The sequence below is a fragment of the Pelmatolapia mariae genome, linkage group LG4, assembly GCF_036321145.2.
Source record: "Pelmatolapia mariae isolate MD_Pm_ZW linkage group LG4, Pm_UMD_F_2, whole genome shotgun sequence".
Lineage (NCBI taxonomy): Eukaryota > Metazoa > Chordata > Actinopteri > Cichliformes > Cichlidae > Pelmatolapia > Pelmatolapia mariae.
This window is the reverse complement of record NC_086230.1, coordinates 9590000-9604158: the sequence shown is the minus strand read 5'-3', so window position 1 is coordinate 9604158 and position 14159 is coordinate 9590000. Positions and strand designations below refer to the sequence as shown.

General features: G+C 42.6%; 2 protein-coding genes across 3 annotated transcripts in view; both read right to left on the bottom strand.

Moving 5' to 3' along the window:
• Positions 1-1361: 1361 nt before the first annotated feature.
• On the bottom strand, positions 1362-6773 carry LOC134625946 (probable ATP-dependent RNA helicase DDX5). Of its 2 annotated transcripts, none has more exons than XM_063471352.1 (13): positions 6612-6773; positions 5722-5896; positions 5514-5610; positions 5298-5431; positions 5116-5181; positions 4827-4968; positions 4575-4735; positions 4300-4472; positions 4100-4210; positions 3937-3998; positions 3788-3847; positions 2300-2521; positions 1362-2122 (listed from the first exon to the last, which is right to left on the bottom strand). In XM_063471352.1, exons 1-13 carry the CDS (start codon positions 6662-6664, stop codon positions 1689-1691), a joined length of 1890 nt encoding a protein of 629 aa, XP_063327422.1. In that variant the 5' UTR covers positions 6665-6773; the 3' UTR covers positions 1362-1688. The 2 variants fall into 2 exon arrangements, with proteins under 2 accessions (XP_063327422.1, XP_063327423.1); XM_063471353.1 differs by having other exon boundaries at positions 1975-2122; positions 2287-2521.
• A 1908-nt stretch (positions 6774-8681) lies between these two features.
• The window catches only part of LOC134625945 (E3 ubiquitin-protein ligase SMURF2), a 55420-nt gene continuing 49942 nt past the window's right edge, over positions 8682-14159 (bottom strand). Inside the window, exons 15-19 of the mRNA XM_063471351.1 lie at positions 13756-13934; positions 13107-13365; positions 12805-13006; positions 11665-11740; positions 8682-11557 (exon numbers count right to left, since the gene is read on the bottom strand). Of these exons, the coding sequence (XP_063327421.1) occupies positions 11458-11557; positions 11665-11740; positions 12805-13006; positions 13107-13365; positions 13756-13934 (816 nt within the window). The 3' untranslated portion in view covers positions 8682-11457. The remainder of the gene's footprint in view (positions 11558-11664; positions 11741-12804; positions 13007-13106; positions 13366-13755; positions 13935-14159) is intronic.

Below are 14159 nucleotides of genomic sequence, written 5' to 3'. Positions count from 1 at the left end.
CTGAAAAGAAAAAAACATACAAGACAAACGTGTGTTCATTTCAGATAATGTTGTCAGCATTGAGGTGTGGCTGTCACAAAAAAAAAGAGCTCTTCTCTGGCTCATAAAATGCTCTGTAGTATTTACACAGTGTGCGTTCCTCACATACTTCTACGTTATGGTTCTGTAAACATGTAGAAAGCAGTTTAATCAGCCGCACCCACAGCACCTGTGAGCAGCAGCGGGGACTGTTCATCCAGAGATCTGATCTGTAATCATTCGCCACTGACCTGTGACCAGATTTCAGTCTCTTTATCATGAATATATACATTCATTGGGTGGAGCACCAGCTGCACTGTGATAACTGGGACCCACATCCTCTTTTAACCTTAATGAGAAAGACTGCAATGCTTAGTCTTACTAGAGCTATGACAGAACAGTCGTGCTTCCTAATCAAAAAAGCAGTTAAATTAGCAAAATCAGTGATATCTTCATGTAGTGTACATAAGAAAGTACACTTGATTCCTTTAGTTTGTTCCTAATATTTCTGCTGCACAAAATTTCTTTATCTGTGACTTATTTTAAATAGAAGGCTGTAGTCGTGAACCTAACATGTGCTTGCCTAAAGATAGATATTGGATAATACTTTGTTTTGTACATTTTATGGATAACTGGATGTTCTCAGGAAGTAGCCAAACATGTGCAAACTGCTATAAGGAGTGTAAACGCGGAGTGGGATACACAGCTCAAGACTGCCTATTTCCATCTTAACACTGCAGAGATGGCTAACATATGAAATAGATTTTGCTGATGATAGTCAAGTGGAGCACTGCCTGGAAAAGCTTGCCCAGTAGTCAGTAGTAGTTAGTCTGCTGATTCTGCAGTAAAACTTAAACTAGACAAGAAATCACTTTGCTATTTGATTCTCTACCAGCAGATGTAGACATTGCTTCATCTCAGCCTACTAGCAGCTCCAGAGGTATTCAAAATTTAACATTAATGCATTTATGCAACCCCAAAACTCATGTTTTATGAACGCTGTCAGTAAGTTGTGGTAGGACGCAACCCTTTTAACCATTTCTCCTTCACCTGGCCCCACCCTCCCTACAAAACAGACTATTTCAGCTACTAGATTAAGCAAGGTGATTTTTATTTTTACTCCTGTTATGGCAACATCAGTAATACCAAAATCCTATGACACCTCTGATTGCTGTTAGTTATTTTACACAGGTCAAATGCTGGTTTAAGGGATTGTTGTACCTGATTGCACTTTGCTTGAATTCTTGCAGGACCCTGACACCTGCTGGACATTGAGAGTCGTACTAATACCGCTCCTCTAATGACTCAGCAACATTCATGTTGTAGTAAAGGAGACACAAAACTGCCTTTTCGGGAGTTTATTTGAAAGATCATGCAGTGCACTTTCAAGAAAGGAACTTAACATCACTTTCAATGATACACGTGAAAACTGATACATTTGTAATTACCTAAGTACAAAAATTTAACTAAACAGGAATGTAACAAATTAAATAGCATTAGGAAAAACGTGTGCAACATCACTAGTGCTGCACTGCAGATCTTAAAAAGGTTTGACAGAGGTTGGAGTTGTTGTAACCCTGTTGTGTAAATACAAAAACAAAGAAAATCTGGATCAAGTATACAACTCAGACAAAAAGCAATAAATTACTTCTTTCAAGTGTACGACAAGTTTACTGTGAGAACTGAGGAGGCATGGGGTACGGCACCAGTGACGGTGGAGGATGCTGCTGTTGCTGCGGCGGCGGCGGAGCCTGTCCCTGGGGGAAGGGGAATGGGGGATGACTCACACCATTCTGCCCAACAGCCTTACCAGCACCAAACTGCTGGCCCTGGAAGTTGTTCTGGCCTACGAATGACCCAGTCTGGTTACTACTAAAGTTTGACTGTCCGTTACCATTGTAGCTTCCTCCATTGAAGCCATTGCTGTTGCCGCTGTTGCCCCCATAGCCTCCATTCTGAGAACTCATGCCATAAGTCTTAGCTGGTCCATTATCAAAGCCTCTGTTGTCCCTGTCCCTAAAATTGCCAAACTCGCGCCTTCCTGAGGAATACCTATCTCGATGATTATCTCGATAGTCACCACCTCTGCCTCCCCTTGAACGACCTAAAAAGAGAAGCGGCAACATTAGAAAAGCGATACAAGAACACGTTTTAGTGAAAGCAATTTAAACTCAAAGTTGCTGCAAATATCAAGTCGTGATAAAGAAATTAATCTTAAAAGAAAGGAGGAGCAGGTTAAAGAGACTCATCACCATTTTTGTATCTCACCAATTAGATTTACCTCCTCTGTCTTCTGCCATTTGGAGGAGCTTTGGGTTGATAGCCTGGTTGGCCTCTCGAAGCACAGAGACGAGGTCGCTGGCTTGCCTCATGTTGTTTGGTGTGAAGAAGGTATAGGCTGTGCCTGTCTTTTGGCTACGAGCCGTTCTGCCAATGCGGTGGATATAGTCCTCGGAGTTGTTGGGGTAGTCAAAGTTGATGACAAATTTGACGTCTTCAACATCTGTAATGTTGCAGTGTGGCATAAAAAGAGGACAGCACACAAAATGTGCACCGGCGCCACCACAACAACCGGATCAAAAACAAAAGAGGGCAAGTTAGTATGGTCATGACGGTGGGATTGCTGGTTAACCCACAAAGGCTGCAAATTGACTGGCATTAGACACGTAATCCTCGGGGAGACTACGGTGGGAAGAGAGAAACGATGCACACTCCGTTAGCTCCTAATCCAGTAAGAAAATAAAAACCTTCCCTGCTAAGCAACTGCCAAACCACACAAAAAAGAATGGATCAGCAGCCTTACCATTCTTGGAGTATGCATTCACTAGTCCATTCCCATTGCAGAACACGCCCCTCATATTGTCAAGTGACCTCATGTCGCTACACAGTAGGGCTGCTATGCACACTACTGCCTCCGAGTGTGCTTGAACTAGCTTTTACCGAGGTCCCTTTGTTACGCACACATGAGACCTTTGTTTTAGAGCTCACATGTGCGTCTCTTGGCAAGAAACTGTAGCTCTGAACCCATTTGCAGGATGTCTACAAGTGCACCCCTTCTCAGCTTTTCCAGACCCACTGTTCACTTGATCACAATGTCTCTCGTTGGCAGGTCTCGACATGACTTTGAAACGCAGGCGAGGGAGGAGTGTGAGCTTGGATTTTGTCCAAGTTTGTCCAACTAGCATGTCCCACTGTCACCAAAAGGGCCAGTAGCCATGTCTTTACAGAGGTGAAGGTATGACCGATCTGACAGACTGCTCTTCAGACAGAAGTTTAGGAAACTGCAACATTAAGCCACCCATGCTTTAAAAGTCTAATAAGGAAGCAGCTTCTAATATGACTAATGACTTGCCATGCCCAAACAAATGCAAGACAATCAGAGGCTGTGTTGGTGGGCTTTGAGCTGGGAGAGTTAGAGCCTGGGTGTGTGAAGCAGTCCAAACCATTGCCAGAGAACAGATGAGCATATGGGGAGTCCTTCAACTTCCCCCTCTTTTAGGCAGGCCAGAGCGTTATTCTGCACTTGGGCCTGGTCACCTCTGTACATCTGCACAACTGGGAGACCCGTGCCTCGCCAGTCGGGACACCTCCAAGAATCCTCCTTCCCCCTCTGGATACCTGGGCTTGTCATGCCAAGGCCCTGCCACATAGACTGCTCCTTAAGGCCAGGGGAGAAACTCAGAAAGAAGCAGAAAAGTTAAAGAAAGCAAATACACTCTCTTTTTAGAGGTACAATATAGGTATTAAACACATCATGGAGGATACTGACCTAAACCCCTGGATGCAACATCTGTGGCAATGAGAATTGGCGCCTTCCCATATTTGAACTCTAGAAAAGAGAAACCAAACACTGTAAGACTCAACCATGATGTGCACTTTTTATTCTGAATCTCAGTTTAACCAGTGGTTTAAATTTACCATTGAGCACCCAGTCTCTCTCCTGCTGGCTTTTATCTCCATGGATTCCCATAGCAGGCCACCTAAAAGTAAACAAGGGTTCAAATTTAGTTGTGTTACTTTATAGTGGTTGGCAACTACATCTCAGCAAAAGCAGTACTTTAAAGCGGTAGTTAACCCTTACCCGTCCCTTCTCATCCTCCTGGTAAGGTCGTCACACCGCCTCTTAGTCTCTACAAAGATGATGGTCTTGTTCTCCTTTTCACTCATTATTTCCTCAAGCAGACGAATGAGCCTACAAGAAATCAGACACTCCGTAAGTAAAACTGAGGAACACATCCTGTCACCTTACAGTTGACACTTTACTATAGAACAGTTACTCACTTGTTCTCCTTCTCGCCATCATTGCACACATCCACTATCTGCAGGATGTTATGGTTTGCACTGAGCTGCAGTGCCCCAATATTGATCTGAACATATTCCTTCAAGAAATCTTCAGCCAGCTGGCGAACTTCTTTGGGCCAAGTGGCACTCCACATCAGAGTCTGCCGGTCAGGCTGCAAATATAAAACAATTTGCAACACATTACATGTCTAGCAGGGAATCACTTTATTCCAGCAAGTCTACTTGGAAAGCAAAAAAAAAATGCAGAAACGTACTCTGATTTGGTCAACGATTTTCCGAATCTGTGGCTCAAAGCCCATGTCCAGCATTCTGTCAGCCTCATCAAGCACAAGGTACGTGCATCTGCGGAGGTTGGTCTTTCCTGCCTCCAGGAAGTCAATGAGTCTGCCTGGAGTGGCAATGCAGATCTCCACACCTTTAAAGGTAATAATGAGAAGTTAACATCTTAACTATACAGGGCAAGCACTTGACCCCCCCCAAGAAAAACTAAATATAAGCAACAGTACCTCTTTCCAGGTCACGAATCTGGGGTCCTTTAGGTGCACCACCATAGATGCAGGTGGACTTTAGACGAGAGGCTCTGCCATATTCAGCGGCCACCTGTTGCACCTGTTGTGCCAGCTCTCGGGTCGGGGCGAGCACTAAACACTGTTAGAGGAAGATAATAGCTTTTTACAAACGGCTCAGGGAGGCTACACAACTTCAACACTGAGAAAGAAAACACAAAAACCCCTACTCAAGCCAGTACTGAAGCTAACACACATAAGGAAAGCGTGGCATTATGTCGTTACTTACAATTGGACCATCTCCACGTTCCAAGAAAGGCTGGTGGTTGATGTGAACGATTGCAGGCAGCAGATACTGCAAGTCCAAACAGTTTCATAGGTAAGGAAAGTATTAAGGAAATATTAAATCATCTGGTCAGTTCAGATGATTAAAGCTGCAATTTGTTTAAAGACAAAAAATACTGAACTTACAGCAAGAGTTTTGCCAGAACCAGTCTGAGCAATGCCAACCATATCCATGCCACTAAGAGCCAGAGGCCAGCCCTGAGCCTGGATGGGTGTAGGTTCAGTCCAGTTCTGTTTGTTGATGACATCCATCACATACGCTAAGAAGAAAGAAATCAAATGTTAATTAAAATAATTTAACCTGTATGCAATACCATTTCACTGAGTTGCTTTCAAACTTACAGGGAAAGCTTGCTTCATGAAACTTCATGATAGGATTTGGGCAATCCCTCCCCTTCACCGTAATTGTTTTGGATCTCCTGTACTGTTCAACCTCTGGCTGCAAAGAGTGAAGAAAAATAAGATCAGTGGTCACAACCAATTGCATAACTTCTAACACGTGCAGGGCAGAGCACATGTCGGGAGGCGTTACAAAACATGTCATACATACATGAGACCTCCGGGCAACGTCGGGATGCTGCTGGTAGAAGTTTTTCTCAAACTTAGGGAGCTCGTCCAGGTTCCAGTGTTTCTTCCGCAGCCGGTCACCGGGATTGCCAAACTTTCCTCCACCACCACCACCACCACCACGGCTTCCACCAAAACGAGGAGGTCCACCGCCATAACTGAAATTAATAAAGTAGTTTTTTTGTAAGTTTTTTTACTCAGACTCCCTATAGTTACTATTAAAAATAAGACTTGCGCTGTCACTTTAGACACCGACTATTATAATATAGAAAACCTCTTATTAACTGCGTCATTCTCTGAAATTACATAGCTGCTATATACTTTCCAGCCAGCAGAGGAACAAAGAGGGGGCGAAAAAGCCGGCATTTTGTATCCGCATTTACGCTACCACATGGCGAAAAGCCGACTAGCCAGCTGTGTTAGCATTACTAACGTCACTCGCGCTGACCACAATAATTTCTCAGAAAAAGGCTAGATTTAATCACAAAGGTGGGAAAAGCGAGGAAGCGTGGCCAAGCGATTCCGATCACCAACATTTTGAATAAGCTCCCCGCTTCCTTCCGAATTTGCTAACGTATCCTGAAGCTAACGAAAACCCGGTGTGCCAGGGCACGAGGCCAAACTAGGCCTTGAGCCAAAGACAACGACAGCGGGCTTCTCTCACCGGCCTAGGCCTTGGGTTTGAAATATGCCGGTTAAAAGCCAGTTTTTCCAAAGCGAGACACTTTCTGTTAATTCAGCCTGTTTTGTTTTCATCGACAAAAACTACAATATTGAGCTGAGTGGTTCTTTTCTTCGACTATGAAAGCCTTTGGACATTTTTACTAGACAGTGATTAAAAAAAGAAAGTCTAAATATATCAAATGTACTTACCCTCTATCTCTATCCCTGTCTCTGCCACGATCTCTGTCGGAATATCCAGGCATTTTGTATACAAACCGTATAAATTAAAAGGAAAAGGATAAATACAACACAGGTGGCCTGCCGACTGAAAAATTTCGACCGGCACTGACGCTGAAATGCCGGTATCACAAAAACGGGGTCCGGTTTTTATAACAAGAGGAAGTTCCACCCCCCCCCCCCCCCCCCCCCACCCCGGGATGTATTCATCCGCCATACGGGGTTCGACTTTTAATGGTCAAAATATGAATAAAACACACAATAACACACAACAAAGAAGTAAATTCACCATAACTTTTAAGCTATAAGCTGTCTTTGCATTCCGAGAGTTTTACTAAATCTATTTTAGAAGCTAAGCTTGGCAAAATAGAAGAAACGTCAGCAAGGCTTCAGAAATAATAACTCAAAGAAATGTTTTTCGTGTTTTATTCCTGAATAACCTGCTTATAAAAATCTCTTTTGAATCTGAAAGCACAAGTCAGAAAAGGAAAAACTCAGGATCGCTTTGACCTGGGTTACTGAAGCATATAGCAGCAAATACTGGCGGAAGAATATGTACGAGACAGAAAAGCGGTCACGCGGCTTGCTTGAACTTCCGACATATTACCGTAAGTGACGTCATTAGAGGTTTCACCACATAAACTTTTTTTTGTTCGTTTGATCGTATGTTGTATACAGTCAGCCAGACCCCGCGCAGCACGTGTAATAAACTTGTATTTTGCATATACTCGAACGAATAACTAGAAAATATTGTGATATAATAATAATAGTATTGTAATAATCAGAGAAAATATTTAAAGAGTAGGGAAAAGCGGTTTTTTTCCCCACAAGAAAGTATCCCATAGCAACAAAAGAATACAGAGCATTATCTGGATAAACGTTAACAAAGAGAGACTAAACAAATCTGTCTCTCTGATTAGGGAGTTGTAACTTTGTATCATTAAAGAAAATTTGTATTAACTGTCAGTGAACGTATCAAAAACACGCATGACTTAAGCCCAAACATTGTTTACGTTTGTTAGCTTTGACATATTGACTGTTTATGTCAATAACAGACTTGTTTGGGGCAGTATTCGACTTAACTGGCTAGTTAAGATAAGTGAGCCATAATCCAGTTCTCCATTACCAGTGTTGTCAACATTTTGAACCCAAACCCACATAGACACGAAAAGTCTAATGTTCTTTTTTCCTTTCCTTCTTTACATTTATTTGCACTTCCCAAGATCAAAACCATTCAGTGGTCTGAAATTGATAAGGCTACATCTTGTTAGTGTCTAGGGTGCCATTATAAATCGGAACTTGGCCTGTGTCAAAGCCCAGACCTATTTTTCAGGAATAAATCTTATTTCTCTCCCCAAGCCAGGAAACACTTGATCTCTGCGACTTTCCCCCCAAACCTTTATTTGGATTACAGTGATCTGCTCTTTATGAATTCACCAGGCCAGTAACTAAAGAAGCCGGATACTGTCTGACAGTGTTTTATTTTCAATTACTGGTTGTGGAAATCATGTACATCACTGTCTTCTACATGCTGCTGCTAAAAGGCCATCTCTGCATACCGGCTGACTTTCCCATTGGTTGTTTTTACATCTACAAATCTTTGTTTAGACTGGTTCCTTCTTATCTGTATATCTGTCTATATGTGTAAAAACCACAACCAGTGTGACCTACATTCTCCCTATATTACGCAAGTATTTTTCCCCAGAGTGAGAACAGCTCAGGAACTGTCCTTCGTTCCTGTACTAATCTACAGGAGGAGTTGAAACCCCCCCCCTACCCAGCCAAGTACCAGCCGTTTAATCTGGAGTGGTCTCAGTGGGTGGTCACAGCCTTATCCCATTCACATGTAAAGACTTTGCTTTTGCACACCCACATGAGCCATTCTTATATTAGATGGTGCTAATGATGCAATCAAACTGAAATAAAGTGACTGTTTAAGACCAATACTACCTGAAGTACCCTCCACCCCACCCCAATACTAATCATAATCAAAACACTCTTCTTGAAGAAACCACAGGACATCTCTTTGTACAAGGCCTTACATTGTTAGACAAAGGCAAGTTTAATTAGAACTAATTACACACAAAAATAAAATACTCTTACAAAATGATAGTGTTAACATACATCAAATTGCATCAGTCAGCTATGAGAGATATAGTCCTGCTAGTGGATCATGCTATAAAAAAAAAAAAGAAGAAAAAAAAGCGGCATCTCTCAACTTGTTGAATAAAAAGTGTAGTTCAATGGAGAGGCAGCTGTGGGGCGTTGCCGAGCGACGTAGTGTAGAAAGACAATTGGGCAAATCAGCCTGTGCACTGGACTTAAAGGTGAATGAGTATCTGGCACGGAGGTCGCCGAAGAAGAGGCAACCTCCATCTGTTCGTGTGCAATTCCTCTACTCGGTTCAAGAAAAAAAACGTCTTCTTCTGCTTAAGTTAAAAGATAAATTACAGTTGGTTTGATCCACATATACGAACGATATTTTTAATTACTGTACAAAAAGCACCATCTGAGGACACTTTTCACTTTGCGAGCGCTCGGTCTAAATGTATTTCTTTTCAAGCGTATGCAAACGTTAAGAACAGTCCACGGTCGTAGAGATTGCTAGACAGGCAGCATCTTTTAAAAACATTCAAGAGTTTCATTTTCAAAAATTGTAGAAAACACCCCCCCTCCCCTGCCCCCTCTGTCTGGATTAAAACGTAGCGAAAGCAGGCTAAAAAACAAAAACACAGGACTTGTCTCATTTTAGTTCACGTTCAAACAAACGATGGAGACATGCAACAGTGAGTGTGTGTTTATGCTTTTCTGTGGGCAAAATGAAAATATGACTTTTTAAACACCTTAAAGAGGACCTATTATGGGATTCTACTAGAGTAGCTTTGCATGATTTCACAGCTCAGAATGATCCTGGACCCAGTGCACCCGCCTCAGTCCAATCCACCATCTGAAACAAGCCAGCTTTACTTTAATAGGTGGGCAGGACTGTGTGTCTGAGCATCCTCTCCTCTCAGTGACTCACATAGAGGCAGGAGTGTTAAAAAAAACGAAGCACAAAACGTAACACAGCATTCAGAGCAGTGAGAAGTCTGAGGTTTGGGCTTACAAGGATTACTCTGACCCCTACATTTGAAACTTTACCCACTGTAACAGCAGATATATGACAGAAAAGAAGGAAAAGCACAATAGGTCCACTTTAACATTCAGGAAATCGAGACAAATAGAATTCATTCCAAATCAAACCAACATCCCAAACTACTTTTGACATCTCCTGAGAACGTGGCTAAGTAGAGCTCTTGGTGTCCACAAACAGGTAATGAGTGCGAGTAGTGTATTGTGCACTTTAAGCAGTAGTATGTCAGTGAGCGAGGATGCCGATACAAGACAAGTGTTAATGCTATTTAGCACCACGTGGCTACAAGGTAGTAGAGGTTTTTCTATTTTCTTCTTCTTCTTTTTAAAAAACAAAAAAACAATAGCAATATGGAGCCAGCGCAAAGAAGACACCAACAGAGTTTGGATAGCTTTAGAAATGAATGGCAGGCATCATGACATTAATATAGCCCAGCTACAAATGACTGTTTAAACAAAAATTGAAAAAGGGGGGGATGGGGGCTCACATCACCACATGTCTGTCGCTCCAGGATGAAAATCAGTAGAATTTAAAGGGTCAGCTCAATATTTGCAAAGATCCATTCATTCAGAACAGGTATGGCACTGAGAGGACATTGTGTGTATGTCAAAGACTTTTTTTGTTTTGCCCTTTCTGACAAACGTCTCCTCGTACAGTGCGAGGGGTCACGGCGAGAGATAAACCACAGCATTCTTTAGTGAGATTGAGTCAAGCTTAATTTTTGTTTTTCACAATTTGTCTTCTATAATTTAAACAGCAACACTTAACAAAGATTTTATTTTTCTGAAACAATGGAAAGGGGTTTCTGAAATATAACAGCAATAAATTATATATATTATATAGATTTTTTTTTTTTTTTTTTTAGTGTTTCTTTCTCAATTTTCCCTGTTATATAAAAATAACACATTTCAAGCCATTCATCCATTTACTCTTTTTTTCTGAACACGGACAGTTGTCAAAACTGGTGAAAACAGGCTTTCTGGGTATGCAGACACAGGAGCGCTGGTCCCCCGCTGCTGTCTTTGGAGAAGGTTGTAAACCGTCGATTGTAATTCAGTCTCGAGTCCTGCCCTTCTCATCCACGCACATCCCCAGTTTTCCCATCCTTGGCGTTAGAGATAACCCCAGCGTGATCACCGCGAGGCACCACACAGCCCGAGTCACGCACTCTCGGCGTCCAAATTTAGTGTTTTGAAGTAGTTGTGCTGTAACCACTTGTGACCCTGTGCTCTAGCAAACAACAGTCTTGTTTAAAGTGGCCATTGTTTCAGAGCGGACTGACCTTGTTTTCTGCTTGGCAAGATCGACAATTGCTACATGGAATATGTTTTTTTTTTAAATGCTAAAATGAACTTAGAAAAAGGGAAGAGCTAGCAAATTTTGCCAGTTCAACAAGTTAGTAAATAGTTTGAGTTATTAGCAGCTGAAGAGATCCTTTTCAAAGATAAAAATAAGATATTAAGGAGGGCTAGGGGGCAGGGGGGGATGTCTTTAAAAAAATACCCAGAGTCAGGTGACATTTTGAGGTCTTCTTTGCCCACCCTACCCCTTAGCTTGTCCTCTGGGAAGTTCGAGCACCCCTTTGTGAAGCATCCATCAATGAACCCCAGTTAGAATGGACGGGTGCTCATCGTGGCCGAACCACATTGCTTCTGGTCGTCGGTGAGCTCCGCCAGCGTTGGAGACTCACTCTACAGCGAAGCCGCACGTCTCCTCGATGGCAGTGAGCAACTTGTCGTACAGCTTGTCGTAGCTCTCATAGGGAGGAATGTCAATCCGGTTGAAGCTGGAAGACAGAGGGGGAGACGGAGTTTAGGATCGTGGGTCAACGCTGGAGCAACGAGTCTTAACGCGAGAGGACTAAAACTATTATAATGTCAACAGTTTGCTCACCAGGTGTGGGCTTTGGGCAGGTTGTTTGTGCTGGCATCAATCTGGTGAATGGTGAAGAGTCGGGGGCCAGCAGCACCTGTATACAACAGCAACAAAAAGGATATTTACATACCTGCATTGTACTGTGTTGAACTGAGGACCACATAAACAGAACAAACATGGAAATGTAGTCTATAATTAAAAAAAACCAAAACAACAGTTTTTACAATTTGTAACCAGCTTGAATTCAATATTTGGTACGACCTCATTTATTCTTCAACATAGTCTAAACTCTCTTAGGCAGCTTTCTTGTCATTTCTTTAAGTAGTCTTCAGGAATAGTTCTCCAGGCTTCCTGAAGGACATTCAAAGCTCTTCTTTGGATGTTTCTTTTGTTCTGTTCTCTGCTTCAGTAACATTGAGGCCAATGCATGACTAATTGTGCTCCATTGTGTGATTGTGTATCCAGGTTTGCTTTTACTGCACTGGCTGTGTGTTTGGGATCATTGTTGTGTTGAAAAATGAAGCTGTGGCCAATGAGATGCTTTCTAGATAAGTTTGTATTTTGGATCAAAATCTGATGGTACTTTTCTGTGTTCATAATTAGTTTTAATAACTCCAACACCATTAGCTGAAATGCAGCCTCAAACCATGGCAGAGCCTCCATAATGGTTTACAGATGGCTGTAGAGACTCACTGCTGTACCTCTCTCCTGATCTCCTCTGTATATACTGACAATGATTTGAACCAAATGTGGATTCATCACTCCATCAGACCTGTTTACTCTCATTTAGTTCTTGTGTAATTCAGCATATCTCAGCCTTTTCTCCGTTTCCCTCCTTAAGAATGTAAGAATGAGAGTTGTCTTTTGGCATCTGCAGATATTTTACCCAAGACAGGACGATCACGTTATGTAAGGTGTTGATGAGTGTTGTCTGCATGTGGATCACTGTGTAGTGCTAATGCTTGGGTGCTGTCTCTATGCACAGATCTGTCTGCCAGGACGGACCAACTGAATCACCGCACAGGCTCAGGGTGCATATCAAGTCACAGAAATCCAGACAGAGACAGGCAAAGACTCCAAGTGCAGACCCTCAGCTCGGCCATCAGAGCTCGTGAATGGCGCACCCGTGTTTTATGTTTTCATCCTGAATGGTATTACCTTGGAGAGCCTTAAAACCTTGGAGGGGGACCCTGGAGGAACCGGTGACAAACTGCAGCAGCCGGGCTCGGCGTTCCTCATCGAAAGACTCCACAGCTTTCCAGAACCATTTAACGATGTTGCTGTCTGGAGTGCAGTGCTTGAGTCGCGTGTTGGACTTCCAGTCATTGATGTCGATTTTACCCAAGCCGCACACAATCAGCTACAGAGAGAGAGAGAAAGTCCTCAATTAGAGTTAACAGACTCACAAGCTAAGCTGAGCAACATAACATCCTCACACAAATAAGGAGATGTTAAGCTACCTCTAGCTCCTTCTCATCAAAAGCCTTGAGAAGGTGTTGGGGGATGACCTCATTGAAGCCCTTCTGCAGAGCCAAAAACTGGGCTTCTATGCCTCGCAGGAAACGCCAGTTTACGTAAAGCCGCACGTACTCCTTCTTTGTGTCCTGGGTGACGGAGATGCTTTTCCCATTGGGCTTGAGCTCGTGCTGGATGATCTCTCCATAAGCATTATGCTCTACACAGAAGGTGTGGTCCAGCACACCTGTGATGTCATTATCCCTGGAGGAAGATAAACCTTTAAATTACTTTTGAAGATTCAAAACGGGCTTAAAAAAGGCATCATTAGTAATGTAACATTTTAAATAAATCACATCACGTCACATCACATAATTTCTTTAGAGATTATTAAAGTATTCTGATTCTGATGATTCTGAAAACATGTGCTTAACAGACCACTGATGTAAAAACTGGTTTTAAACCATAGGGGGCGCTGTCATCAAAGTTAGAAGAAGTGAACACAGTTATACCCCCCCACCCCACCCCTTTGCATAACATGTATTGACATAATGGGAATAAAATTGTGAGTGATGTGTTGTAATGATCCAGAAATCACAACAAAAAATGAAAAGAAAAGGAAAGAAAAGGAAAGCTGCTCCGACTTGTACGTACAGGATCCAAACAAGACTGTTGTGCAGGTCAGGATCAACAGACTCCATGTCATCCAGGGTGATGGGTTTACCCAGCAGCTGTTTGTAGAAGGGTAAAGTAAAGCCCCCATCGATGTAGTGGCCATGGAACACTGCCATTCCCATGATACGGCCCACGAAGTGAAAGTATGACAAGTGCTCCTGAAGGCAGACAAAACAAACTTCAGTTTCCAAATGAATAGATAGCGGCGAGTTATCTGCAGACGTGAATGTTCACAGTGTATTTTGGACTCTTCCCCCAGACTGTGTTCAACATAAACACACACCTCTCTGACAGGAGGAATGTACAGTAATATGAAGCTGCTTCTACATGGCAGAAGCAGTAAATAACGAAGGTGAACCTACATCTCAACCACACTACGCAGA